This window comes from Podarcis bocagei (genome assembly GCF_964188305.1).
Source record: "Podarcis bocagei genome assembly, chromosome: 2".
Lineage (NCBI taxonomy): Eukaryota > Metazoa > Chordata > Lepidosauria > Squamata > Lacertidae > Podarcis > Podarcis bocagei.
The window spans coordinates 74,354,646-74,380,985 of NC_138126.1; the positions used below are offsets into that span (position 1 = coordinate 74,354,646).

General features: G+C 41.9%; 1 protein-coding gene across 2 annotated transcripts in view; it reads right to left on the minus strand.

The window, feature by feature from the left end:
- JADE2 (jade family PHD finger 2) overlaps positions 1-26,340 on the minus strand; it is a 149,896-nt gene that overhangs the window by 109,902 nt on the left and 13,654 nt on the right. For both annotated transcript variants that reach the window (XM_081185556.1, XM_081185555.1), the window contains exons 2-3: positions 20,240-20,297; positions 16,476-16,561 (exon numbers count right to left, since the gene is read on the minus strand). In XM_081185556.1, the coding sequence (XP_081041682.1) occupies positions 16,476-16,561; positions 20,240-20,297 (144 nt within the window). The remainder of the gene's footprint in view (positions 1-16,475; positions 16,562-20,239; positions 20,298-26,340) is intronic.

A 26,340-nucleotide genomic window follows, 5' to 3' on the forward strand; every position in this document is an offset into this window, starting at 1 on the left:
ATTAGCCTTTGATTTAACTACAGCCGTCCCGCTTCTCAGGGTCATTTGTAAATGAAAATGGATAATTTTGCCTTCCTTCTGCTATATGTTATTATCTGAAATGATAATCTACAAAACTGGCAATAATACTCAAATACCACCAGCTCTAATCAGTCTCTCTCTAGCGAATTCTCTGATCTTACATGAGGACAGAGATGGATCAGGTGTTTTCTTCAGATGCCTTTTAATTTGTTTTGAGTGCTTATTTTCGACAAGCTAACTACTGCTCAGCGTGAACAGTAATAAATGATTCAAAGGCAGTTTTATACTTTCAACACAGAGCTAAAACGCTCCAGAAGTTACTTTGGAAACCAAATCTTTATAGGAAGGGGGAACATTTAACCCCAACAGAGATCTAATATTTAGGTCAGTTCGTTTAAGCCTTGAAGCTGCAGCTGATAACCCAATTAAAGCTAAAGTACAAAAACATAAGCAACCTTTGCTTCTAAAGTCAGGGCCCCCTCTTTCCACACCAGCAGCTCTTTCTGTCCTCCACATTTGTTTGGAGAACATTTCCAACCCCATCTAAACAGAGCAAAGCTGGACTGCCCAGACGCAGTCGGGATGCATCTTCCAATAAAAACATAATTAACAGCCTACTCTTTTATAAGTCTGGGCTTGAGAAAGGTCAGCTTCCTTGAAGTCTCTATCTGCCAACATAACATAATTGTTAAAAAATGCCGCAGTAGCATTTGATTGCGCTGCTGGGTGTGAAAAAAAAATTAAAATGAGATTAAGATAAATGCTAATTAAACACAAGGCAGGATTTGCAAAAGATGTCAGAATCCTTGCAGTTTTGCATATCTAGTTATCAGGCAATAAGACAGCTAATAAAAAAGGAAAGGAAGCCCAATGGTAATCTAGGACTTTTTTCTAAAACATAATGAACACTGTTGCCCTTTTAGAAATACATTCCATGTGTTTGCTGTTCTCTGTCACTATATCAGGCTAGAGGTGGTTTTAAGTTACTGAGTATTGCCAAGTGACTATCTCCTAAAGGGACAGAGCAAACAAGATAAAGCAAAGCCTCCACCAGATGCCTAGTCTGCTAAGCGCTGCATATCTATTAGGATTGGTGACCATGACAATCTGCCTGCCCATATATTGGATGTGGTTTAATGACAGCATTTTATGCCCATTTTAAACCTTGCTCTTTTTCTCTCCATCTCTGAAAAGCCTCCTTTAAATGCTTCAGGATTTTAAAGACCTAAAACAAAGAAACGAAAAACAGCATCGATATTGAAAGTGAAGGGTCGCGAGAGGACCAGGGCTGCTTGAAGGAGACTACAAAGTATCTCTGACAATAACCAACGCCCCCCCCCCAAAAAAAAAACAGATTTGCTAAAAAGATTGGGAATGTTGTCTTTGTTATGTTGAATTTCAATGGGCAGCATGACATGAAGAAAGGTGGGGGTGGTTGTTATTTATTAAATTTGTATACCATCCTTCATCTGAACATCCCAGGGTGGTTCACAATGGAAGAGTTGACTTCAGGGCAAAAGCACCAGAAATTCCCACTGTCCAAGAAACAAGCTGCTATTCAATGTTAAAAAGTAGCTTGCCTCTTCTGCAGTGGGAACTTGCACATTGAAAACGGGAGGCAAAGAGCTGTCCCTCTCGGTCCATTGTGGACATGTCTGGATTCCAGCCATAGTGACAACGGAGAGAGGCAGGGGTGGAAATGCAGACTGGAGACTCCTCAACATAAAGGGAGAAAAAGAAAACATCTGAAGACAAACATACAGAGTCAGAAGAGGAGGGAAATAAAGGCTAAGTTCTCTAGAGCTCCCATGGGGAATGAAAGAACCAAACAGAATTGACCAAATAAAAGGCAGCTGGAGAGACAGGAAGAGTTTTGGAAGAGGACAGCCTGAAGAAGAGAAGAATCAGAGGGTGACGTGACTGATAGCGTCCGGAAGTAGCAGAGAGACCAAGAAGAAAGAAGACACAGGAGAAGCTCTTAGCTTTGTCCAGAAAATAGGCATTTTGAAACCTTGGCAAGAGCAGCTTCTTCAGTAAGTGACACAGGCAAAAACAACTGTGGAACAGGGCAGGGATTTATCGCAGCAGGTTTAGCCAACAGCGTCAGTTTAAAAAGTTAACATTGGAAGCTCCCCATCAGTGCAAAACTGGTACAGAAAACAAGCAGCAATGCTTGAGCAAAGCAATGTGACGAGGTCTGGTCTACCTTTTTGTCTGCAACAGCAGCCAATCAGATACCCCGAGGGAGACTTGGAAGCAAAGCCCACTCACCGGCCCCCGGATGAAAGTTCCCAGCATCCAATAATCAATAGATGGATGCCTCTGGCCATGGAGGTTCCATTTATAGCTATTATGCCTAAGAGGAACTGACATACTTATCATCGATGAATCTGTTTATTCCCATTTTTAAAGCATGCTAACTGAGAATCACATGCTACAACTTAAACAATAGGAAGGAATGACATTTCAAGTATCCTATGGTTTAAGTTGTAGTGATACTTCAGCTCTGCCTCCCCCTGCATCCAAGCAAGGGATTGCCTGCAGGAATTTGGAATGGCTTTTGCTTTGCTTAAATGTGTTGTTCCCTTGAGCTCTGCATCCTGTGCAAGTACGCTCTTGCTCTCTGCTCTCATGTTACATGCGACACTTTCAAACTTCACACTAAACCACGGGCTTGTGAGCATTTTGCTTTATTAAACAAAGATCTGATTGTGCAAACATGGTCGGTGTTACCTGCCTGTCAGAGAATATTATAGGCACTCTAGCCATGGTCCTGAAACCATCCCAGATAGTCCTGCTGATGCAAAGCTTTTGAGTTCCTAGCTCTGCCAAGCCCTTAACACCAGCATCCCAGATAGCTTCAACTCTTCACTTGCCTAACCAACCCTAACCCATTTCTACCTACCATCGATAAAACAGAGAATTTGCACCCAGTGTATTAAACTCAACATAAAACAGTGTATTCTCATGTGGATAGTTTAGGGCTTCATGTCAGGCTAAGTTATAGGTGTCTATGAACAGAGATATTAGTAAATCTGGGTATGCAACGGCTGGGACCTTTTTATCAATATTTTCTGGTGAAATGGAAGTACTGGAGCACAAGAGAGAAAACAACAAAGAAACCTGTGGTACCTTAAAGACAAAGATTTTTTATGGAATACAGTCCACATTATCAGATGCATGAAGTGTTGTCCTGAGTTACAGGTATCTATCTATCTGTACGCTTGGTTGGAGGCTGCTGGTGGTTAGGAATTGTAAACAGCAAGGTCAGAGGGAAATTGTTTTTTCCCCCCTCATTTCGGTTTTTGCTGCAAGAAACTAACACAGCTAACCCCTCTGGAAATTGTTACAAGAGAGAAACACTGTCTTGTTCTAAGATGTGGTAGAAGGAAATTGGAAATGGAAGTCAGAAATCCATACAACCAGTACTATGTTTTCACTTGCAGGCATGACTGCAGAGGTTTGCACTACAAAAATGAAAATTTCTCAACAGAACTAAATGGCAAGCTGTTGGGCACTATATAATGCATTAGCGCTTGGGGGCTGATACTGTTTGCAGAGTCCATGCAAAAGAAAGAAAGAAAGAAAGAAAGAAAGAAAGAAAGAAAGAAAGAAAGAAAGAAAGAAAGAGAAAGAAAGAAAGAAAGCCACAGATGGGAATCTTCAATGGCGTGAATCACCCAAATAGTTTTAATAGGGGATCAGGAGATAAAAGCTAACTCCATCTAATCTGGCTGTCTATCTGCTTATATTGTCCCATCCAAGCAGCGTCTGAACTCCCACCCAATGAACCCCTACAAAGGGGGAGATCTCATTCACAGACCAATTGTCAGCAGAGTTAAGCGTGCCTCCGTAATCTGTTATTGTTGCAGTAAAGTGCTTTTCCTCCTTGCCCTCCCCACCATCTGGAGGCCTTTTCGGCAGAGGGTGGGCTAACGGAAGGTCATGAATGAAGAGCAGTTCGCTTAATTGACAGTCAGCTACCTGACAGTTTGCTGCTTTCATTGCAGTCCCCCCTCCCTCTTCACTCACTCACACTCTCCCTCCCCACCCCCAACTTCCATGCCGCAGGCACACAGGCAGTGAAGATCAAGCATTAAAGATCAAGCATTAAAAATCAATCACTTTGGGGTTCTTTTGCAGCAGCAGGTGGACACACCTTCTCCTTGACATGCGCCTGGATGAGAAAGGAATCTTGTTTTGCAAGCAAGCTCCTTACCATAAAAATGAAATGTGGTGGTGGTTGGTTGGTTTGAATTTTTGTTTGTTTGTTTGTTTGACTGATTTCCAGCAGCTACCTGGCTCCACTTATTTAGTTCATTTTATGTCACCAGGATGGCTTTAATGGGGGTCATGGCTTCTCTGCATCTGAACACATGTTCTCACCTGCTGCAGCCTCCGGCAGCATCATCTTTGCTGAGAAGCTTACATATACTGAGCTGTGTGTGAGGCTTTGGCTACCTGGTGAGCCAGGACTGAATGGAAAACATGCAACAGTCACAGGGTATCAAAGCTCAAGAGAGCTTGTAGAATCTAGAATGGATGTTTGGGGCAAATATCTTACCTGAACATCTACACAGGTTGCAAGCTTCTGCTTTTTCCTTCACTAACTTACCCTTTCCCAGCATCCCCTACTCCCAAGCTGTCTCTTCTGGCTTTTCATATCAGGACCGAGACAGCAGATTAGTTCTAATATTATGCCAAATGACTGCATCTACTTCCTTGAAAATAGAAAGGCATGCACAGCCTTGATTTGTAATATTGCTACCTCACTTGTTTAGTGCCCCTCTGAAGAGATAAGCTTCCCACATTCAAAGACAAGGAAGTGTGCCAGCACTCTAGTGATGATGATACTTCTTCTGATGTGGAGCTGGAAATGCACAAAATTATGAATGTTCAAACTAGGGCCCTTTAGAAGTGATGGAATGCTGCAGAAAAGGCCTAAAAGAAACCACAGAAGTGGCCTGGAAAGCTACCAACAGCTAATATACTCAGACTGTAATCTGAACATTTCCCCCCTTTTGTTTCAAATTATCTAGGATTAGCGTTTGGGAAAAGACTCAATCATTCCACTCAATTCCGAATTATTTATAGAAGCTAAATAAAGAATAAATTGAGCAATGGTGAACTGAAGACCTGGTGGTGGAGGGAAAGTTGCATACTGGAAAATGAGCAATTTTCTCTCAATAGGACTGTTTATTATTTTCTTCCTTCTGCAGAAATTGACAAATTATCTTTAAAGTTCTGCTGCTTAGCAACACCAGTTCAACTGATCTGCTTGGAAGATGTTAATTGCTTCTCCAAACAATGAGAAATGTTTAAAGGGATACACCTCTAATTTAATAGAATGATAAACTGGTCAGGAATATGATAGGTTAATCAGCTTTATGGCTCTAGTTTATTTGGCCTTTCCGTAGCCACTGGGCAAAAGACAATCAGGACACCCCCAAGCAGAAATTAGTTGCTCTCTATGTAACAAATTTCTGGAGAAGAAAGCAGAGTATGGAAGATGGAAGGTAATAGCATTTGAAGCCAGTCCAGTCCAACAATTAAGGCAAAAGTGGACTGTACTCAGCTGAAGAACATTTTTAAAATTGCTACTGTGCCTATTGAGCATTTTCCTGTACTGTGCTATATAGAATCGGGCGATAACCAACTCTGGAAAGCAGCTTGTCAAGATGTTTGTATTATTATTTTTCAGAAATGAGTTCTATTTTGACCTTGAATAAGTGTCAACTAAAGGACTGGCTCTTCTAGATAGAATCCAGAAGGAACCTACAATTAATTAGAAACACCAATTTTCCCCCTTGGTATCCACTCTTGAGAACAGAGCATTTCAGAGCTCATTATCTGACCGAACTCTCACCAGTTTCCTTAAGAAATGCCTTTACTGAGCTGCATTTCCAAGCGACACCCACTGCAGTATTGGATGGCCGCTATAACATACTCAGACAGACTTTGTATTTGTGGTCAACCTCAGGTAAAACACATCACTCATTATCTGTTAGACTGCCCCTCATATAGAGATCCAAGAGATCACTTTCTGAAACCCTTGTTCACACAAGCAAGCAGGCACACCTCAGCAGAAACGATCTGGTTTCTTCTGAAGGAAAATAATAGCTTCGTAACACAGAGAGTGGCCATCTATGCACTGGCTGCAAAAGCATCAGGAAAATCACTATAAATTGTTGTGGTGATTCGGAGGTTTAATCTGAAATCAAGCTGGATTTCAGTTTGCTGGTGTCTCTGGAAACTTCTCTCTTACATCATGGGTGTTGGCAAGCTAGATTTTTAAAAGGCAAAATAACAGAATTTTATCTGTCAGAGATGCACAAAGCCTTAGTTATACTATTGATTTTTATATTATGGATGAATGTTCTGTATTATTTTATTAATACTATTGCCTAATAAAAGTTTGTCATAGCTTTTGGCTAGAAAAATAAACTTATGAACTGGAAACATGTCAACTAAACCATATGGTTCCTTTGCTAATAGAGAATGAGAATGAACAATGGGTACGGATGAGGGATGTAGTTAGAGGACACACAGCACAGCACCCTCCCATTCTGGAAACAAAAATTTGGTTCTTTACAGTTCTTTGAAAATGCTTATACATCGACAACATTTAAAATATGGACCAAATGGGTGAGACACTTGGCATCAGGAATGGCCCCAGTTATCCTACTGCAGTGGCATTTCTTGTTCAAATATAATAGCAGATCATTTAATATATAGCCTCATCAGTTATACAGTCTCATCAGTTATACACTCTATTGGACTTCTATGCAAAACATTATCTACAACCAATATTAAGACACACTTGGCTCTTGGGTTGCCAACTGAGGTCTTTTCTGTTAGGTTCATAGACAAAAAAGGGGAGCGCCACTATGTAATTAATCCAATTTAGCCAAATAAATAAAGATGCAAACGTGCCTGTAAAGGGCTTGGTCTCTTTATCATGTGAAATATTGATTTGATGCCTCTTTTGGTTCCACTCACGAGTCAGAGACTCTGGTGAGAACTTAATTGGACCACCACTAGAGGAGGAACAATGGAATGGGCAGGGGTCTAAACCACCTTTTTGTCAGCACAAATGAGAGCGTTCTAATTAAATAGACCGTCATTCCTCTTTATTTAGCTCTGCTGATTTTTATACACATAGGAGGCGGCAAGACTTAAACAAAGGGATCATTTTGTATTTGTTAGCACTGGCATGGTCATATGTAATAAAATTCTGAAAGACCCTTGATCAGCTTAGAATAGAATAGGCGACTCTCAACTTACATGGGGACAGCGTGTAAAGCCAATACACACTGGGTTCAATGGCAGGTGGGATTGCCAAAGTCTTTTTCCATGGACACCCACCCCCTTTCCTCCCCCCTCCCCCTAATTGTCAAGCACATCAAGCTGAATGCGCACAAGTTATATGTGTGTAAGTTGAGAGTTACCTGTGTGGCAAATTGCTCTCCTGGGAGAAATTTCCTATAAATAAAGTATCCAAGGGGACAAAGAAGTACAAAGGAAAAATTCCTTGCTGAGCAGTATGATTTCATTTCATTTCTAAACTAGGAGACACATGGCCAGAAACTAAGGTCTGGATAGTGTGAACATGTTCTGGTCTGAGGTATTAGTCTTAACAGAAAACAGTTTTGGTTAGAAAAAAACTGAGAAAAGAGAGTATAGGAAGCAATGCTATTATCTTTTTTATTTATCTGACAAGCCTGTGAACGCACATATAAATTTAAGTTTGATAGACTAATTGTCCGCACAACACTGTATTGTATTACCTTTCTTTCCCTGTCTGTGAAGATGCTGTATTTTATTTATGTTTCCCCTGATTTTCTTATTTATGTATATTTTCTCCTGGTGTCAATAATCAGGGAGTTCCAATGTGCAGATTCTGCTAATAGTAAACTCAGTTGGTGACAGCTGCCAAGATAGCAGCTGAAAACTGTTTGATGCAGTGGAAGTTCCCATTAGTGCAATGAGAAGGGAGTGTCTATTTTGCCAATTCACCCTCAATCCCGCAGCTTCCTTGCACTACCACTCCCAAAGGCAGGCGGAGCTGTCAGCGAGAGGAGGAATCAGCTTAAACCACTTCCCTTCTGTGTTTTGCTGCCACTGGATCAATAAGCCTTTTGTCTTTGAGGGGATTCCATTGGATATAACCCTTTGACCTTAAGTTCTACTGAAAGGAACTGGACTTAAGTTAGTCCATGTGTTTTATCCACTGGTTTCAATGGGACTTTGGCACCACCAACTTTAACTGGATTAGGGCCATTGTACTGACTGATGGGTGAATTGCCAACTGGTTGCTCTAATAAAGCCTATGGTGTTCCAGGGGAGCCAACTTGGGCCCCAGGTTATGCGTGCCCAGTGTATGACATCACACCCGCCCGCCCCCCAGCCTTCGAACCTGACTTCCAGTACCCCTGGAAGTCAGGTTCTGAAACCTCAGAAGGCCTTAGAAAGCATCTCTTGAGGCCTCAGAGATGTTGTCCTAGGCCTTGCACAATCTCAGAAGTTGTGGGGGGGCCCTGGGTGTGGGTGCAGAGCACCCACAACAAAATTTTGGTGGGTGCTCAGGCACCCAGAGCACCCCATACTTGGCGCCCCTGTGGTGCCATTCATCAGCTCTGTGTCATCCATTCGGAACTCTTCTTGCCTCACACAGTTTGTGAATGGAGAATTCATTCACCCAGAGAAAAGTTCCCGCTCCCAAAGAACCTACAGCAAACATCTATAACTTCCAAAGCCGGTAAGAAACCCTGCATTAGGAAGTGCTGCAGGTGCTGGACTGGCAATCTGTCCTTCTGAGTTATTGGTTCTGCATCGGCTACTGCTTTAACATGATAAATACTGTCATTAAAAATCAGCTCAATGGAAATATATGTCATTTCCACTCCTCTGAGCTCCCGAGACTGGCAGAGGCTGAATCAAATCACCACAAGTGTGTTTCAACATGCTATTTGCAAAGGTTCTTATTTATTGCCTACTTAGGAAAGTGGGTTGGTATTCTTTTTAAACACTTCTGAAGAATTAAAAGCCTTGAATCAATAAGAAGCAATAGCCCCATATATTAGCCACAGCCATAACAAAAGATAACCCAACCAGCATGACTCTTTACTTCTCAGAGCTCAAGCAACCAATCACAGGTTTCGGTTCAAGGCCAAGGAAATACTTTGATTGTGTGAACCTGAGATCACAAGAATAATCATAAACAAATATCATAAAGGCTGCCGTCTAGCTTTTCATAAGCAACTTATAGAGTCATAGAGTTGGAAGCCGTCCTATGGCTATACCTGCCCAAATATGAAGTGCTCTTTAAAAAAAAAAGTTCAACTAGATGTTATATTATTTTTAAGAGACATAGAAAATGCAATCTAGAATATTAAAATCCAATGAGGTTAGCCCCTAATGGACTGTGCTCTGGAATTACCAAGCAAGAGTAAGTCAACTGGGCACTAACTTCATGAATGGTTTGAAGGCTGGCAGAATCTAAAAGAAACTGTATAATCAATCAATGCAGAACCAATCAGCCACTTCTCAAAGTATCATTATTTCTAGCCAATCCATGGCACTGCCATATTCTGAAATGAGACTCTAAGCCCTGATCCAAAACACACTTACTTGAAAGTTCTACTGAAACAGTGAGATTTACTTTCCAAGCAACTATGTTTAGGAGAAGTGATCATTTTCATTTTAGACATCTTAAGTAAACTGAAGGAAGTCTTGCTTAGAACCGCTTTTAATTAGCAGATCAGTTTTGCATAAATTTGCTTAATTTGAATACTTTATCAGCTGTAGACTTTGCCCATAAAGGAACAATCTGACACTGATGCAGGCTGTGTAGTTCTCACACTGAGAAGGCTCATTAATGTGTTGGAACAATTGTTTATGCTCCGTTCATGCTATTGCATGAGTATTAAAATGAGCCTAAGGCTATGATTTGCAGAATCTTTAGCATAGAGTACGTATACTGAAGCCACTGAGATTACTCCAAAGTAACTGACCAAAGCATAACACTCCAATCTGAAACATCTGTTCTGATTAATCTGCCCTGAAGGCCAGTATAACACTCCTTCAGTATAAACATAATGTTATGGGTGGAATTCAATGTCAAGCTGAGGCGATCATTCTGTCTGCACAAAATTTTCAGCTGGCCAGACAGAACAATTGCTCCTCCCCCTGCATGCTGTTCTGGGGGTTCTCCCAGTGTTCCCCAGAGCCAAATTCAGAAGGGGACTGTGGGTGGGGGGGACTCCATGGCACAAGTGGAATCCCTTATGCAGGATCTTTAAGTGAATCACACTCTATGAGTTTTTTTGTTCCATGGCTGTTGTGGTCAGTATATTCCATACTAAATCAAACAGTTTACAGGCAAGGACCAATTCACACACATTTAGAATGTGCACAACTGTGCACGCACGCATCACGGCAACCCAGAGGTAACCAGGAAAGGGAGTGGAATGGGGCTTAATGGGGCAGAGCGGGCTTATGCACGCTCCACTGTCATGCACAATAACCCAGAACACGACCACGCACAAATCGGGCATAGCCTGTACTTAGTAGTGAGCACATCTCAGGATCAAGCTGCAACCAAGTGTGTTCACTGGCCCTAAAAAGGTAAAGGTAAAGGACCCCTGACAGTTAAGTCCAGTCACGGATGACTCTGGGGTTGTGGTGCTCATCTCGCTTTACTGGCCGAGGGAGCCGACGTTTGTCCGCAGACAGTTTTTCTGGGTCATGTGGCCAGCATGACTAAGCCGCTTCTGGTGAAACCAGAGCATTGCACAGAAACGCCGTTTACCTTCTCGCCAAAGCGGTACCTATTTATCTACTTGCACTTTGACGTGCTTTCAAACTGCTAGGTTGGCAGGAGCTGGGACCGCGCAACGGGAGCTCACCCCATTGTGGGGATTCGAACCACTGACCTTCTGATCAGCAAGCCCTAGGCTCAGTGGTTTAGACCACAGTGCCACCCGTGTCCCTGAAAATGATCAGCCTCTACTCACTGGCCCTACAGGACTACAATTTACAGTCCTCAAACTTTGAGTAGAGGCAGATCATTTTCAGGTCTACTTGCATTTATACTTTGGGAGAAACTACCATTCTGCAAGGCATTCCCTTATGGATGCATGTGGTGGAAAGGAAGATGGGTGCAAATGGAATCCATGAATTGATGTTACACATGAAGCACTGTAGCTCAGTAGCAGAGCATCTGCTCTGTAGGAAGAAGTTTCCTGATTCAATCCCCAGCATCTTCCAATAGGGCTCTGAAGATTCCCCCACCACCACCACCGCTGTCTGGTTTCCAACTGACAGTCAGCTGACCAACAGGACTAAACAAGTAGGAACTCTACAAGCAATAAAATTGCTTTAAATACAGGGAAGTCAAATCAATTAAGCAGTTTAAGCATATTTGTGGCTAGCAGTCCACAGTAAGTACATGCCTACCACGAGAAGTACCTATATGCTCTGCAAAGTGCTGAAACAAGCGGGATTTCACCACCATAAACAAACTTCTAGAGGAAGATAATTTTAGAAGCCATTTTCTTGCTGCATTGAAGACTCAACTTTATTACCCCAGTGACGCGTACAAACAAGAGAAACCTGAAGATGATAATGGTCAGCAGTTTTGTCAGACCCCTTTGCAACTGTTGAAATTCTCCATCTCCCATAATGTGCTGCTTTGCACTGGCTTGGCACAAAACCACTTCTGCTTCACATCTAACCACTTCAGTTTTCTCTCTTCCCATCAGCCTCTTCACTTGCTTTCCTATTAATTTTTCTATATCCGTTTCAAGGCTGTTTTATTCACTTTCAAAAGCTCTAGCCAATCTCACTAGAATTCAACTGGCACTCTAAACCCTCCACCAACAGCCAATGCTTTTAAAAGCAGCTGCAGATTGGCAAATCTGGGGCTGCTAGAGACCTAGCTTGCTTTAAGTGTCCCTGGAAAACACCAGAGTTCCTTCCTCTTTGGTTAACTTTTCTGTGTTTGTGTGAAATCTGCTTCTGGCTGAGATCGAAAGCTTTTGATTCTGTTTTGGACTTCAAAACTAAAACAAAGAATAAAACTGCTTTTAACTAGAAGATAAGGCCATTTTTCATAAACATGCTTAATTTGAATTGCAATGCTTTGTTTTGCTCAAAGTTCAGGACCTTTTTGGCAAGAAATGGGAATGTGAGTTCCAAGACCAGCATGGGCAGCTAGATAGGGACTTGGAGCCATGGGAATGAATTGGCTTTTATCTTAATGCTTTCACTTAAGCTTGGATGTTGGACTGGAACCTAGATTAGGCACTGAGGTTTACAATCCTACACGTCTTTATGTGGGATCAGGTCCCATAGAGCTCAACAGGACATACTTCTGAGTAGACTTTTATAGGATTGTGTTGTTCTCATTAGTGTGTGTTTGAGAACTGGCCCCATGGTGAATAATTGTTCTGAATCCTATGTATTAGAAAGTGATTGATGTTTTCAACCCTTTTCTGAAAGCAGCAAGTATTGGCAATTTCAGAAGAGGTATACAAAAGGCTTATGCAGAATTTAATCCACATTCCATCTTGGTCAAAACCACTGATGCACTTCTTTGAAAATATAAAAACCTTTTTTGGTTGCAAGTTAGCCTTCACTTCTTCCCGATATAACTAGTTCTTTGGGTTAATAGTGAGTTGTGTAAAAGTATCTCCTTCCATCTGTTTTAAAACCTGTGTGTTTAAGTCAGCATCTCCTCGTTCACTTTTGCTATAGAGCAGTACTATGCGGATATAGTACTACCATCCATCCATCTCTCCCTTTTGCTATCTAAGGCCCCTGGTCCATGTTCCTGGTCAATTTATTCTGCTTTATTTTCCAAAGTCTACTAAATCCTTTCCATACGACAGCAACCAAAAATGGTGCTCAATATTCAAAAGGCAGGCAGAATATAATTGTAAATGAGGCATTATATATTCTTTACTATGGGTTCTTAGTATGCCATTTGCCCTTTGAATGGCTACATTAAGTTGATAGTTTCAGTGGACAATTTCTGGCAGCTCCCAGCTAATATGGATCCCAAACACAGCAAGGTCAGATCTACATGCTGTTCAGAGGCCAGGAACCAGAAACTCAGGGAACAATGGGAAGGTGATGACAGAGGTTGTCACACTTAAGATCACTTAACCGCATACCGTACAGTCTTTTGTTTTTAGTACTCGGGTTAAGAACTTAATTCGTTCTGGAGGTCCGTTCTTAACCTGAAACTGTTCTTAACCTGAGGTGCCACTTTAGCTAATGGGGCCTCCCGCCGCCGCGCAATTTCTGTTCTCATCCTGAAGCAAAGTTCTTAACCCAAGGTACTATTTCTGGGTTGGTGGAGTCTGTAACCTGAAGCGTCTGTAACGCGAGGTACCACTGTATCTGGCTAACCTGTGCTGCGGCAGCCAAAAGAAGGGTATTCCCCAATTCCTTTGGTTGTACTTCTTTACATACATATTCCCTTGGTATATGTCACTAGCCAGCCCCTGAATAAGAGGAACAGACACAGGTGAACAGTGAAAAGCCTTGCAATTCCATCCATACTATGATTTCACTATGCTTTATCACCACTCAAATACATCTTCAGGCTGTCAAAAGGAATATATATATATATATATATATATATAGTCTTGCCAAAGGAGAGCCATTATGGCACACGTTTGTAAACCACATTGCTAACGCATATGTAAGCAGAAGCCTATATTATGTTAGGACTCTATAGTCTCACCATCTCCACAGATACATGGCAGCTACCTTGACTGTTTGGAACGGGCCTCAGGCTTGTTGCTGGGTGTCCTGATAATGCTGCATAATGACCTCAGTGTTGGCAAAAGGCTTGGTGTGTTTTTTTCCTCTGCAAAGAAGCTCGTTTTTCCAGTTGAACTGCAAATGCATATAGCTAATCCCTTGTCACACAGCCTTTCATAATAAGCACCACTCTTGATTTAGCTAATGACTATGTTGCACTAATGCCTTTGATTCCTTATCTTTCCTGCCTATGCTTCTATCTAGAGGAAACAAGAAGGGCATCTCAGCTCAAAGATGGAACTAGAACACGGCCTCAAGAGGGACAGTCCTAGGGTCGTTCATCTTGGATCTCACGCCTTCCAGAATCCAGGGCTGCTTTTTAGTGTGCCAGAGACAGCATCTTAACTCATTTGGACAGTCAATGTGGCTAAAAGACTGAGTTATGAATCAGCAGGTCCCAGAGTATTACATCTGCTGTTAATGTCTAGCTTTAGGCAAGTCATTGGTTGCTTCACAGCCTCAATACTCACATCTACAACACGGGGCTGATAACGCACACCCACCTTGCAGGGTTGTTGTAAGAGTTTCATTGTAATGGCTTGGATCACAACAGAGTTCACGATCATGGGGCTTTCATGTCTCAGCTTTCCTCTGATGTCCCCTGAAAATATGCTCCTGGGGACTGTGAAACCTTTGGGGGTGATTTGGGATGGGGGGGTGCAGTCAAAAACTGCCATCTCTCTGGTGTGAATGGAGGAGCAACTTGGGATCCAAGTCACTGTATGTGGAGTGCTTGAAAGTGCTGTCTAATTCTAAGTACTTTTTTTAAAAAAATCTAAAATTTAGAAATAAATATTTAATAATGCTTACACTACAGTGAAGATTCACCAGCGCTATGACAGGGAATGTTTTTTAGATCCCACAAGGCCATTTTATTCAAGCCTGTCTATATGCTTTTGATTCCTTTCTATCTCAGTAACCACACATACAGGTGTAGCCACAATAAATAAATGTGTTAAAAGCACCCGTTATATCTTCTTTCCTGTTCACCATGAACAACCAGTTCTTTCCACATGGCAACAAAATTTATGTTTGCAGTCTACAGTAATGTGTATTCTCAGTCTGTGCAAAGGCATAATTCCTGAAACGTGGTATCTTGAAAAGGAATGGTATTTGCTAGAGCAATGGAGAATGACACCTCAGGCAACCAAAGAGAACAGTTTTCCAACCCTGAGTTGTCATTTGAAAGGGCCAGGCTGTTTCTCCTTCAGCTTGTGATGAGTGATTCACCTCATCTCCGAGGAATCTGATTCTTCTGTTGGGTACTGTGTGTCACACACTTCCTGGGGCCCTAGAGAAATATGTATAACTAACCTTTCTTGTCAAATGAGCTGTTCTTCACCACAAGTACCAGGCAGTGAAACTAAAAAATGTAACTGAAGTATAGAATTTGATCTTCGTTCTCTACTGAGTTGTAGTTTGCTGTTTTGCTTCTTTTATTCTGCGCATTTAATTTTATTGTGCATTGCCTTAAGCAAAGTTTTCAGTGGAAACACAGCCAATGAACATTAGAATAAACAAATAAAATACATTCGTTCCTGCACTATGTGGAGTCTTCATCCCAAACGCCACTAGTGCAGCACTGCATCTTTAGCTGTAGTTAAAACTGGCACCACCCAAATGCACACACAAACTGCTTTTTGTTGGGAGATGTAGGATAACTCTAAACTGTGGTCTACTGAGAATACTCGTCATCCAGTCAAATTTAGCTATTGTCTTAAAATAGCTAAAGAAACTGGAAGCCATATGGAAGTCTGTTGGAGCATTTCCCACTGTGTCAGGCTCATTCACACATTAGACTGATCCATGAGTGCTGCATGGATGGTAACATTCCATCATCTACAAACGATATGCTCAAGGCTAGCCCTAGGTTTTAGTGAGCTCTATGGAAAGCCATTTACTGGACCGTCCCCAAGTCTTTCTGTGGATGGTCATATACCACAACTCTGGATGCCTTCTGCTTGGTCACAGCTTACCCAACAGCTCCACACCAGTGTGCAAAATTAAAATATATACATATGTAAGCATATCAAGGAGTAAACATGTAATTAAGGTTTTACCACATCAAGACAAAAAGTGGAACCAGAATACAAATGACAGTGAATGAATGTCTGCAGAGGCTTTCATTTGTCTTGGAATCAAGTTTGGGATGAACTAGGGGTTTACCTGGATCAAAAGTGCAATGAAAGCCAACAGATAGTAGGTACTGCAGGACCAAGGACAGCAACTAGACAGACAGCTCTAGCAAAGCTCAACTGGGAACTATCATATAGCTGTAATTCATCGGACCAGATCTAGCCCCAGCTACAGCTGTTAGCTGGAGAGGTGTTATGAGAAGCATGAGTTCTGGACCTGCACTAAAATGGTGCTGGACAGTCACCTAATGTGCTTTCTGCATCTTCAGATGGGAGTTCACTAGAATTGTTTATGTATTTCGAAGGAGAGAGATATGGGCTTCCTTCTAGTGTCTCTGATCCCTGCTGGTGTGTCAAGAGCTGCCCTTAACTTCAGGTTTGAGAACATTACTTTTTGTATTTAAACCTACACACACACACACACACACACACACACACACACCAAATGCCAAACACAGAGGCTGAATAGAAAGATGAAATGCAACCTACCTCTGAGGGTTTCTTCTCCTTCTGTCTTGACCAACCGGATTTTGTATTTGGAATTTTGGAGCACCTTGAAGCTGACGTTGTCTGACCTTCAAATGAAAACAAAATTCATTAAGATAACAACAGCAAGAGTTCCATGAAGAAAAGTCTAATCACCATCTAACTGGTGTCTAACAAGAAATTTACAGTTCACTTGTTGATGATTCTTCAGGACCTATGGACTGCAATCTGAACACCAACTGTGTTGCTGAGGAGAATAATTCAATGCACCAGAACTTCTGAGAAAGCGACTGGGTGAAACTTAGCAGAGGTATATAAACTGGTTCTACGTGAGGCCAGCAGCTTTGTTTTGCTCCTGTTGCCTCTTGTTTGAATTATCTCTTTACTAGATGCATTACTTGATTGGAAATATAGGTTTCTCCTAAATCAGCCTTTCTCAACCTGTGTGTCCCCAGATGTTGGTGAACTACAACTCCCATCACCCCTAGCTAGCAAGGTCAGAGCTCAAGGATGATGGGAGTTGTAGTAAAACATCTGGGGACCCACAGGTTGAGAACCACTGTCCTAAATGATGCTCTTGAATATCCTGTATAGCTATTGTACTTCAAATGCTTCTAATTTGGACAAGCATCTGGGTCTTAAGAAAATACAAATCCAGGGGAAGCATCAAGTGTTGCTTCAGTTATGGGCTAGTAGCTTTAAGCATAATAAGAGTGGACAAACCTTAGTGGAAATCTCATAACAAAGCTGAGGTTTTTAATTAGCTCTAACTCTTTGTTGGGTGATTCCTTCCTGCTTTCCCCCCTGTGCTAATCATATATCTCAGTCACTGTGAGCCAACCTATGCAGACCCAAAGTGAAGGATTCAACACAGCTAAGCAGATTGCTCCATCATTGCAAGCATTTCCCAGGTTCAAGCCCCACAGGCGTCTCCAGGTAGGGCTGGGAGACAGCCCTGCATGAAATCCTGGAGAGCCACTGCCAGTCAATGTAGACAATACTGAGTTAGATGGATCAATATAGATAAACTCAGTTTAAGGCAGCTTCCTATGGCCCTGGGAGGAGTCTCTTGCTAGAGCAACTCCACTCAGGTGCTTTACCAAGTGACAAGAATGGCAGCTTTTAGACATGGTAAGGTCTACAATGAAGCAGCCCGGCAAGAGCCCTTGTAGCAACTCAAGTGTCATCAACAAGCCTTAATTTTATTGGTCATTGAAGTGTACTTCACATGAGGTGCCGAGTACTCACACAAGCAGTCATGGAATGAGTGGATTTTACAGGTTGCAGACATTCAAGGATTACAAACTGTTGTTAATTGTGTTAAGTCTCTTCTAATCCAATTTAAGATGCCAGCCAGGGTATTTGATAAAACCATCCATTGTTATGTGGTTCTGCTATTTAGAGGAAGGCCACAGAAACTTGCTCTTTTAGCTGTTGCTTTAAATAGTTTATGCAGGAGCTCTGTTCTGATCCTCTCTCAAGTGCTAGAGATCACACCTTTACAATTTTTTTAAAGGCTCTCCATGCAGAGAGTCTGCAAAAAAAAAAGAAAAAAGAAAAAGAAAAGAGGGGGGAAAGCTGCTGTTGCCATTGCAGTAAAAGTCCCCGCAGGCTAAAAAGGTCCTTGTTGCTTGACTTGTTCCAATTAAATCATAACATAGAACCTTATGCTGCCATTTATCTCTTTTGGCTTTCTCGGTTCAGAATAAACTTGCTTTATTCTGTGGGTCAGGAGGGCAAACTTTCCCTCCCACATGTCAACTCCTCCTTGAGTCTGACACTTATAAATCTGAATGGGTAAATGAACTCTGTGCCAGCATGCCAGCATGCACATACACTGTCCTCAAGGGGTAAAAGGCTATGGAAGTAGTTCTATATAGGCCATGCTGAGGCCTACCCATGCATACTATTCTGAAAACATCTGTGTGGGGGAACCTACCCCAAAACCTAACGCAAGTCAATTTTTGTACTGTGTTGTTACTCTTACATGAGTTAAAGAACACTGCAGATCATAGTCCTGTACTTGCATACAGCTTTTGGACTCTCTCTCTATTCCAAGAGGTGGTTGGTTATTCTTTTAAGAAAGACACTTGCATATAAAGATGTGTAATAATATGCTGTGCTCATTTTGCATTTGAATGTATCAAGTCCTGGATGTGTACCTGTATTAAAAAGTTAAACGTGGAAGAAATGTTAAACTCCACCTAGAAGTTTGGGTCAGCAAGGTGAAAATCCCCAGGAAGTGTCTGATCCCAAGAGTGGCATCATCCAGCCTCACATGGCTAACTCAAGAGGCAAAACACAACACATGAAGCTGATTCTTACTGAGTTAGGACATCTAGACCAGTATTGTCCGCTCAGTTAGCAGTGTCTTGTTTAAATCAGCCTTTACCAACCTGGTGGCCTCCAGAGGCTCTGGACTACACCTCCCATCGTCCCTGACCATTTGCAATACTGACTGAGTGGGAGTTGGGAGTCTAACAACAGCTGCAAAGCACCAGTGGGGAAGGCTGCACTCAATTCCCAGGTAGTGCTGCTACTGGACATCCTTTAACAAGAGATGCCAGCCATTTAACCTTCTGCCTGCCTGGCACATGCTCTGTCCCTGAACTATCACCCCTTCCTCTCAGCACCAGGCTTTTAATAACCCTAAAAAATAAACCTCTAAAAAACTTTTCAGGAGAGCTTTAGGGCTCTTGAGGGGTTAAAACATTGTTAATCACAGTATTAAACTGCACCACCTTATCTCAGTTGGACTTTGGTATTTATGCAGTAGGTGATGTTTTAACTGTTGACAAATGCTCTCCTGCAGAGTAACTGTAAACAGAGCCATGACCTTCCTTTTCCAGGAAGTGACAGTAGCTGCACATTGTCACACGGTTTTAAATGCCACATCTTGTAGCTTGTTTAAAGGTAACATAGCATGGGAAGTTACGGAGAAGAGTCCATAATATTTGCACACTAAAGTAAATTGTGTTCATGTTGCACATCCCAAACTAATTCCTACAATATGCCCAGTTTAACCACCTACAGTTTGTTTTTATGCCAACAAACATTCTGCCCTTGAAGTGCTAAGAGCCTAAACTACACAATTTACTGATGGAAAACTGAGCCAGAACAGTTCCCATACAGTACTCAAAATGATGCTTGGAAACAGAACACTTTATTGAACATGGAAGAAGTCGTATGTCAAAATGTGTTGACCATGTTGCATCTTTCAATTAAAATGCTGTACTTCTAAGCACCACTTGGAGGCTTCGCCTCTTTTTGGCTTCCTTGTGTTTAGTGTCTTCCTCAGTTTTTGTTCCTGTAACGTAGCCATCAGATAGCTTTCCAGCCTTGCCAAAGACTACTTTGGTTTTAAAGTTAAGTTTATTTCAAACACTTGCTCCTTCCTGAAGCCCAGTGTCCTTTGACTAAGCTGTTATGAGAGAAGATAGGTTGCAGTGTGCCGTCTATCAAGGGTTTTGTCTGAGTCAAAGTTTTATAATCAGTTTTATTTTATGGCTTCCTCTTGCGCACCGTTCACAGGAGGAGAAGGACACTTAGATCAGACAAAAGGCACCCCACTGCCAGATATGCAAGTGGATATTAACGTCTTGTAGCATGTTTTGAAAAGCAATCCCCAAGTACAATTTATTGTTCAGGGACTACCCAGTAAAATGTAGCTTTCCCCAGCTGTCTGCAAAGTAATTATTCAAATGCTTTCCCTGCTGGAGGTGAATCGTTTAGTTATCTTGTTCAAAGCCTTGAATTAAAGGTCTTACTGTCAGTGGTGTCTGAGTTATCACTGCTGATCGAGTACTTTCGCCGTTTCTCTTCCATCTGTAACAAAAGAAAGTGAATATTACACTTACTGTTCAGGAAACTCATTATGGCACCAAATCACTGTTATCTCAGGATATCCACACATCGCATTAACCCAACCATACCAGTGAATACTTAGCCTAATGACAAGAGAATTACCAGGGGCTTAAAGAGTGAAAAAGAACATCACTGAACCACTGCAGTTTAAGGTGCAGTAACATTTTTCTTCTAAATCCCTCTGCCACTTGGGTGTATTTTATTTTTAATCATGCAGAATTTGTGGAAACCAAAACTTTCAAACCAATTCTACAATAAATACAAATTTAAGGAATGTCCATCACTGTGGCGTGGAGAACTCAAGGATACCATGCATCTCTAAATCTGGATCAAGGTCAGCACTTACTTATAGCCAATTGCCCAATGGAGCAAATAAGTTGATGAAAAGTTTGGGAGAACCCCTTTAGAAATCATCCATGGCCCATAGCAGCAACAGCATCGATCTTTGACTTGATGTCAAATAAAAGGTGGAAATTATTTTGCTAAGGGGAGATGTAGTCTTGGACAAGCAATAGCCCCACGGTAATGGTTTGAAAATTGAACCACATGGTGGCTGGCTCCATTCAACAAGCCACTGAAATGTAAAATGCTTATCATGCGGATTTCACCAAGTCAATAACATTCACAAGGGTTTTCACCAAGATTTTAGGACTGGCATTCAGAAGGGTTTGAGGGCGAAGTTTCTGTTCCCATAAATTTATGCTCCTGATTAAGTTTCCTGTATGAAATGGGTTAAAAGACTAGCCTCCTACTGAGCTTCTGCAACTAGGTTAAAAAAAAGGTAAAGGAGCCCTGGATGGTTAAGTCCAGTCAAAGGCAACTATGGGAAGCGGCGGTCATCTTACTTCAGGCCAAAGGAGCCGGCATTTGTCCACAGACAGCTTTCCAGATCATGTGGCCGGCATGATTAAACAGCTTCTGGCGCAACAGAACACCGTGACAGAAGCCAGAGCACATGGAAACGCCATTTACCTTGAGGGGAGGGTGGCACTATTGATTAAAGATGGCACCTTGGCACAATTCTCCTCAACCCATGACCTTTTATTACAGTGCCCAAACCAATGAACCACTGCCTGTTTAAACTAGAGGGTCCACATCAGGATATGCCCCAGCACATGCCAGAAGCACAAGAAGCCACTCTGGAGGTTTATTTTTTGGCACAAACCCAATTTCATATTCAAACAGGAGAGAGAGAGGTGCACACCACAAGATCACAACCAAATCTCTAAGATGGAAGAAGCTAATCTTTACTTCAGTTCATTTATGTCCATACCGCAAGCCAACTGTCTTCCAATTATTCAAAGCCTCACTTGTGCTGCACATTATCACTACCACTCTTTCCGCTGGTACATACGAAGTGGGTGGGTGTGCAAGTATCTCAATGGTCAGAGCTCACGGTAAGTGGCATTGTTTCTACATAACACGAAAAAAAGCCTATGCTTCCCTCTCACAGTATTTGCATGCAGGTGTGGAAGTTGTTTGCAAAACAAATGATTCCCGAGAGGAAGAAGTATGCCAGATGCCATGTTACATACCAACCCATTGCATCTACATCAATTAACTCTCTGCTATGGTGCATAAGGGTGAATGCACATCTGTGCACAGGTCAGATGTGCATGGAAATCAGATTGTACTCCATATAAACTTTAAGGCAGACATGGCCCAAGTTATTTCTAAGAACACTTATTCCTAGAACTCTTGTGCTTTCCTTTTTTTTTAAGAACAGTATCCTTGGTTAATTCAAAGCATTTTTCTTACTGTCCACTGAACCAAGTATATTGAGAGAAAAAGAATATTAAGGGCAGCAGAGATTCACACACCAATTGTACAGAAACCCTGCTGTGAACACACCATCACAGCTAACCGTGCTGGATGTAACTACAGTGATACGCTATGCAACACAAATGGAGCAGTTCATCCTTACTACACCTACTCTCAATTCCTCCCTTATATATTGCTATCTAGAAACAGATGGCATTACATCTAGTCTGAATTGCACAAGTCATATATCACAAACTTTTCTAGGCCCATGGGGACATTAGGACTTTTGAGAAAGGGTCATGGGTACCATCCTCCGATCCCTTCACTCCCACCTTCCTGGATGGGGTCCCCTCCCACAGAGACATAGAAAGAGAAAGCGTGCACATGCACACACATGCCTTACATTTCCAAGCAATGCCGGTAAACGTTGGATCCAGTAAAATTAATCTGAGCTCTTCCAATAACTCTTCCAACTTCCTGCATTAGCTCTATGTACTTCTCCAGAGAGGAAAAAGGTAAGCACCCTCAGCCTTTGCAGACGTGGGATGGACACCACAGAAAGGAGATGGCTTGTCCATGCCCAAACAAACATGCATACATTCTTTATACACAAAGCAGCAAACGTCACTTTGTCTAGGCCTTCCCGTTGCTGCAGCTGCCCAGATGAGGGCATGGGTGGCAAATACCCAAGTCTGACAGATAGTTCCCCTTTTCTGGCTCAGAGCCCAGCACCCCAAGCCCACAGATAAGGATTACATCAAAGCAAGCCCATTAACTTGTATCAATGCAAGTGAGTATAAACATATATGAGCTCATTGCTGTAACAACTACCAATTAATTGTGGGGTTATCTTGACTACTATCTTCCAGGACAGTTCACCTTTGGTTGAACACAAACAGGCAGAAGCAGCTCTGGCTACCTCTTTTCTCATGGCAAAGGGGGATTTAAAACCACCCACATAACCTCTGGGTCCTGATTTGGCAAACCCTAAGAACAAAGGCCTGCTTTTTTCTGCTGCTTCTGTGCATTTTCAGATTTTCCAAAATACGCCTGGTTTCATCATAACGAAAGGAGTATAAGCATATTTTAATCCCCAAGTACAACATTATCTCACAAGCCACCACCATAAGAAATCATAACATACAGGGCAGGGGTTCTCTAAGGTACCAATGACTAGATACCATTCACCACCACCACCCTGTTTTTCTTCTTCTAGGAATGAGGAAGGAAAGAACAAAACTGTGGAAAATAGTTTTGTTTGTGGTTTAATCACAAGAGCTATTAGGAGAAAATTGCACTTGATGACAAGACCACAGGATGCTATTATCCTTTGGAAAAGATGACAATCCGCAAAGGAATTCCCATAAATACTAAATCATAAAATCCTAAGCACTGCCTTCATTTCCAGCACATGTGCAATGTTTTACCATGCCACTACGAAGGATAATAACAGCGAAGTAACATAAACATTTTTACTGACAACGCTGTGGTAAAGAATTGCCCTGTCAAAACATGATTAAAATTACTTCTTGACAATATGGCTATATCAATACTTTTCTCCAGTAATTCAGGGGGAACAGATGTTATTAAAGCAGCCTTGCACTTCAGGGCCATTAGATTTCAGGGAGAGAGAAAGATGCCACAGATGGATTTGAAGACAGTTTATGAAGCTGAAATTCCAACTGAGCATCTTCCTACTGGGGTTTTGCTGACCAGGTCAGTTTAAAAAAATAAATACTTAACGGACCAGCTTCTACTCTTTGGAACTAAGAATGGGCAGAGAAAGATTCATTTGAGGACTTGATATTTGTCCCTCACAAGCTCTCCTGCAAAAAAGTATTTGTGGGGCAAATTAAATGCAAAAATATCCTGAAGGGTGCAAGACTCAGAGCTACAAAATTCTGCTAAGTTCCACTGAGACTTTTACTTCTTAATATTGTTGCCAGCTGTGGCAAAGTTATTTGTGCCAATTCATAGTCCCCTGCGCCACTTCAATGGCACAGGATGCTGTGTGCCCAGTTCCTCAGCACTGAGTTGAAATGGAGAAACGCTTGTAGGTGTAGGACCTCCATGAGCAGGCACTGCACTCCAGAGCCTAGGTCACTGCATCGGGAGTAAACAAGTTACCTGGCAGAGATCACCAGGCTTCTTCTAGGATACTTAAGCTGTCAGTTGTCAAATGATGCTAGTAAAGCCTGCCTCCTCCCCTTTTGCACCAAGCTGAGAGGCTAATGTTCTTTCATGCTGCTCCTATAACATGTGAAATTATGGTGAAGTCCTTCTAGGTTAGCAAACAGTCACATTATAATAATCAGCATTTATTTAAAAAACACGCTTTAGTGCTCAAGGTGCACCACATGCATTCCTTCAGTATACAACACCCCTGTAAGGATGGCCAGCATTATTATCCTCATATAGCAAATGGGGTCTGGGGTTGAGTGCTCACGGCTTGCCTAATGGCACTGAGTAAGTTTGCTGCAAAGATATAAAAATTCTAGAAGAGTAGCCATGCTAGCCTGCCGAAGCAAAAAAACAATAAAATATTGTGGCTCCTTAAACGCCAGCACATTTGTTAAAGTGAGATTTTGTAGGCAAGAGCCTGGTTCATCACATCTACTAACTAAGTTTGCCAAAGATGATTAAGCATCTAAGAATGTTTTTATAACCGTCCCAAGGTACTCCTCAAAATCTACGTGCAACAGAATGACAACCATGTTTGACCTTTTTACATTTCTTGAACAACTGAGCCATAGGCATTTATAAAGACCTGACATGCTGTGGGGGCCAGTGGTCCTTGCACGGCACAGGTGCCACACACAGGGATGGTAAGGGAAGCCCCGGTGTTGGCAGTAATTTTACTTTATGTAGAAAGCAGACCACCAGTAAGCAAGCTAATGTTATTAGGCCTGGCAGATAACTGCAGGAATGTGGGTTGAGAACTTTATTCTTCCAAAAAGAAATTAAGGATGAATGTTCTTTCAAAGGTTTTCGTCAAAGAGCCTCCTAACAGCAAGCTGTATTGTGCTCTCCCCTTTTCCCTTGGAAGAAGAGCTGAGTCAATCCTGCCATGTTATATGCGGTTCCAGAGTCTCTAAATAACCACAACCTGCTGATGAGATTACTAGGTTACCCTATCCAGCAGGGGAAATGACATTCTATGCATTCCTTCCTCTGCTTTACGCATTAGCTGTGTCATTCTCTCAGGCATAGAAAATTCTGACTTACAATGGCCTGCTCCCTCATTTTCTTTGAAAACTTTCACTTGTGGACATATGCATTTTCTTGCTGGATCATTCCAAGCCATCTAGTTCAGCACTCTGTTTTCGGTCTCAGCTAGCCAGATACTTATGAAGGCTCATAGCAAGTTACAGGAGGTGATAGTCATTTGTTTGGCCTGAACATGGAGAGCCCACTTAACTTTCATGGCTAAAAACCACTCATAAACTAATCCTCTATTTACATTATTTCTACACACACTTTTTTTTAAGGTTGATAACGTGCATAAACAAGTCATATATGCAAGCCAAGCAGCCTTGTCCCTCAGAAGTGTATCTCAAGTTCTACAACTTTTCAGAAGGCACAACATTATTCTGTATGACGTATATTGCAAGGATTTGGCAGAATTCTGGCATAAATTCTAAACTAGCACACCTCTGCATTAACTTTTCCTCACAGCTCAATCAGCCAGCCTACCCAGTGTAGGAATAAGCTTTGCAACAGCATTACAATCCACAAAGCCATTGCCTCAAAGTGATACACATACGCGCGCGCGCACACACACACACACACAAACACTTTAAATTGACAATGCTAACTGCAGGAGGCAACTTCTGAGACTTCCCCCTGTGGCAGGTCACTAAGAAGTTGAATAAAATGAGATGCTAATAAGATCTAAAGTACTTTTGCCTGGAAAGTCTCTCCCAGAGTGGCACTCTTTAACATGAAAGCGAGAATTATACAGCAACCGTAATGTGCAAATGCCTAAACCACTCCAACATGTGAATGGAATCTCTATCTTTAATATCACTAATTTATTCAAATACCGTCTTGGGAGAGCAAATTGTAGAAAAGGAAAAAAGTGTTTGGTCATCAGATAATCTGCCTTTGGGACGCCTTACTTAACAGTGTCCCATTTGGGGCTCAAATTTCCCCATCCCTAGTCATTTTTTTTATCCTATGGTGGTCAAGGGAAACGCACACACTGAATTCTGTGTTCTCTCAAGTTGTGGTACGGCTGAAAGAA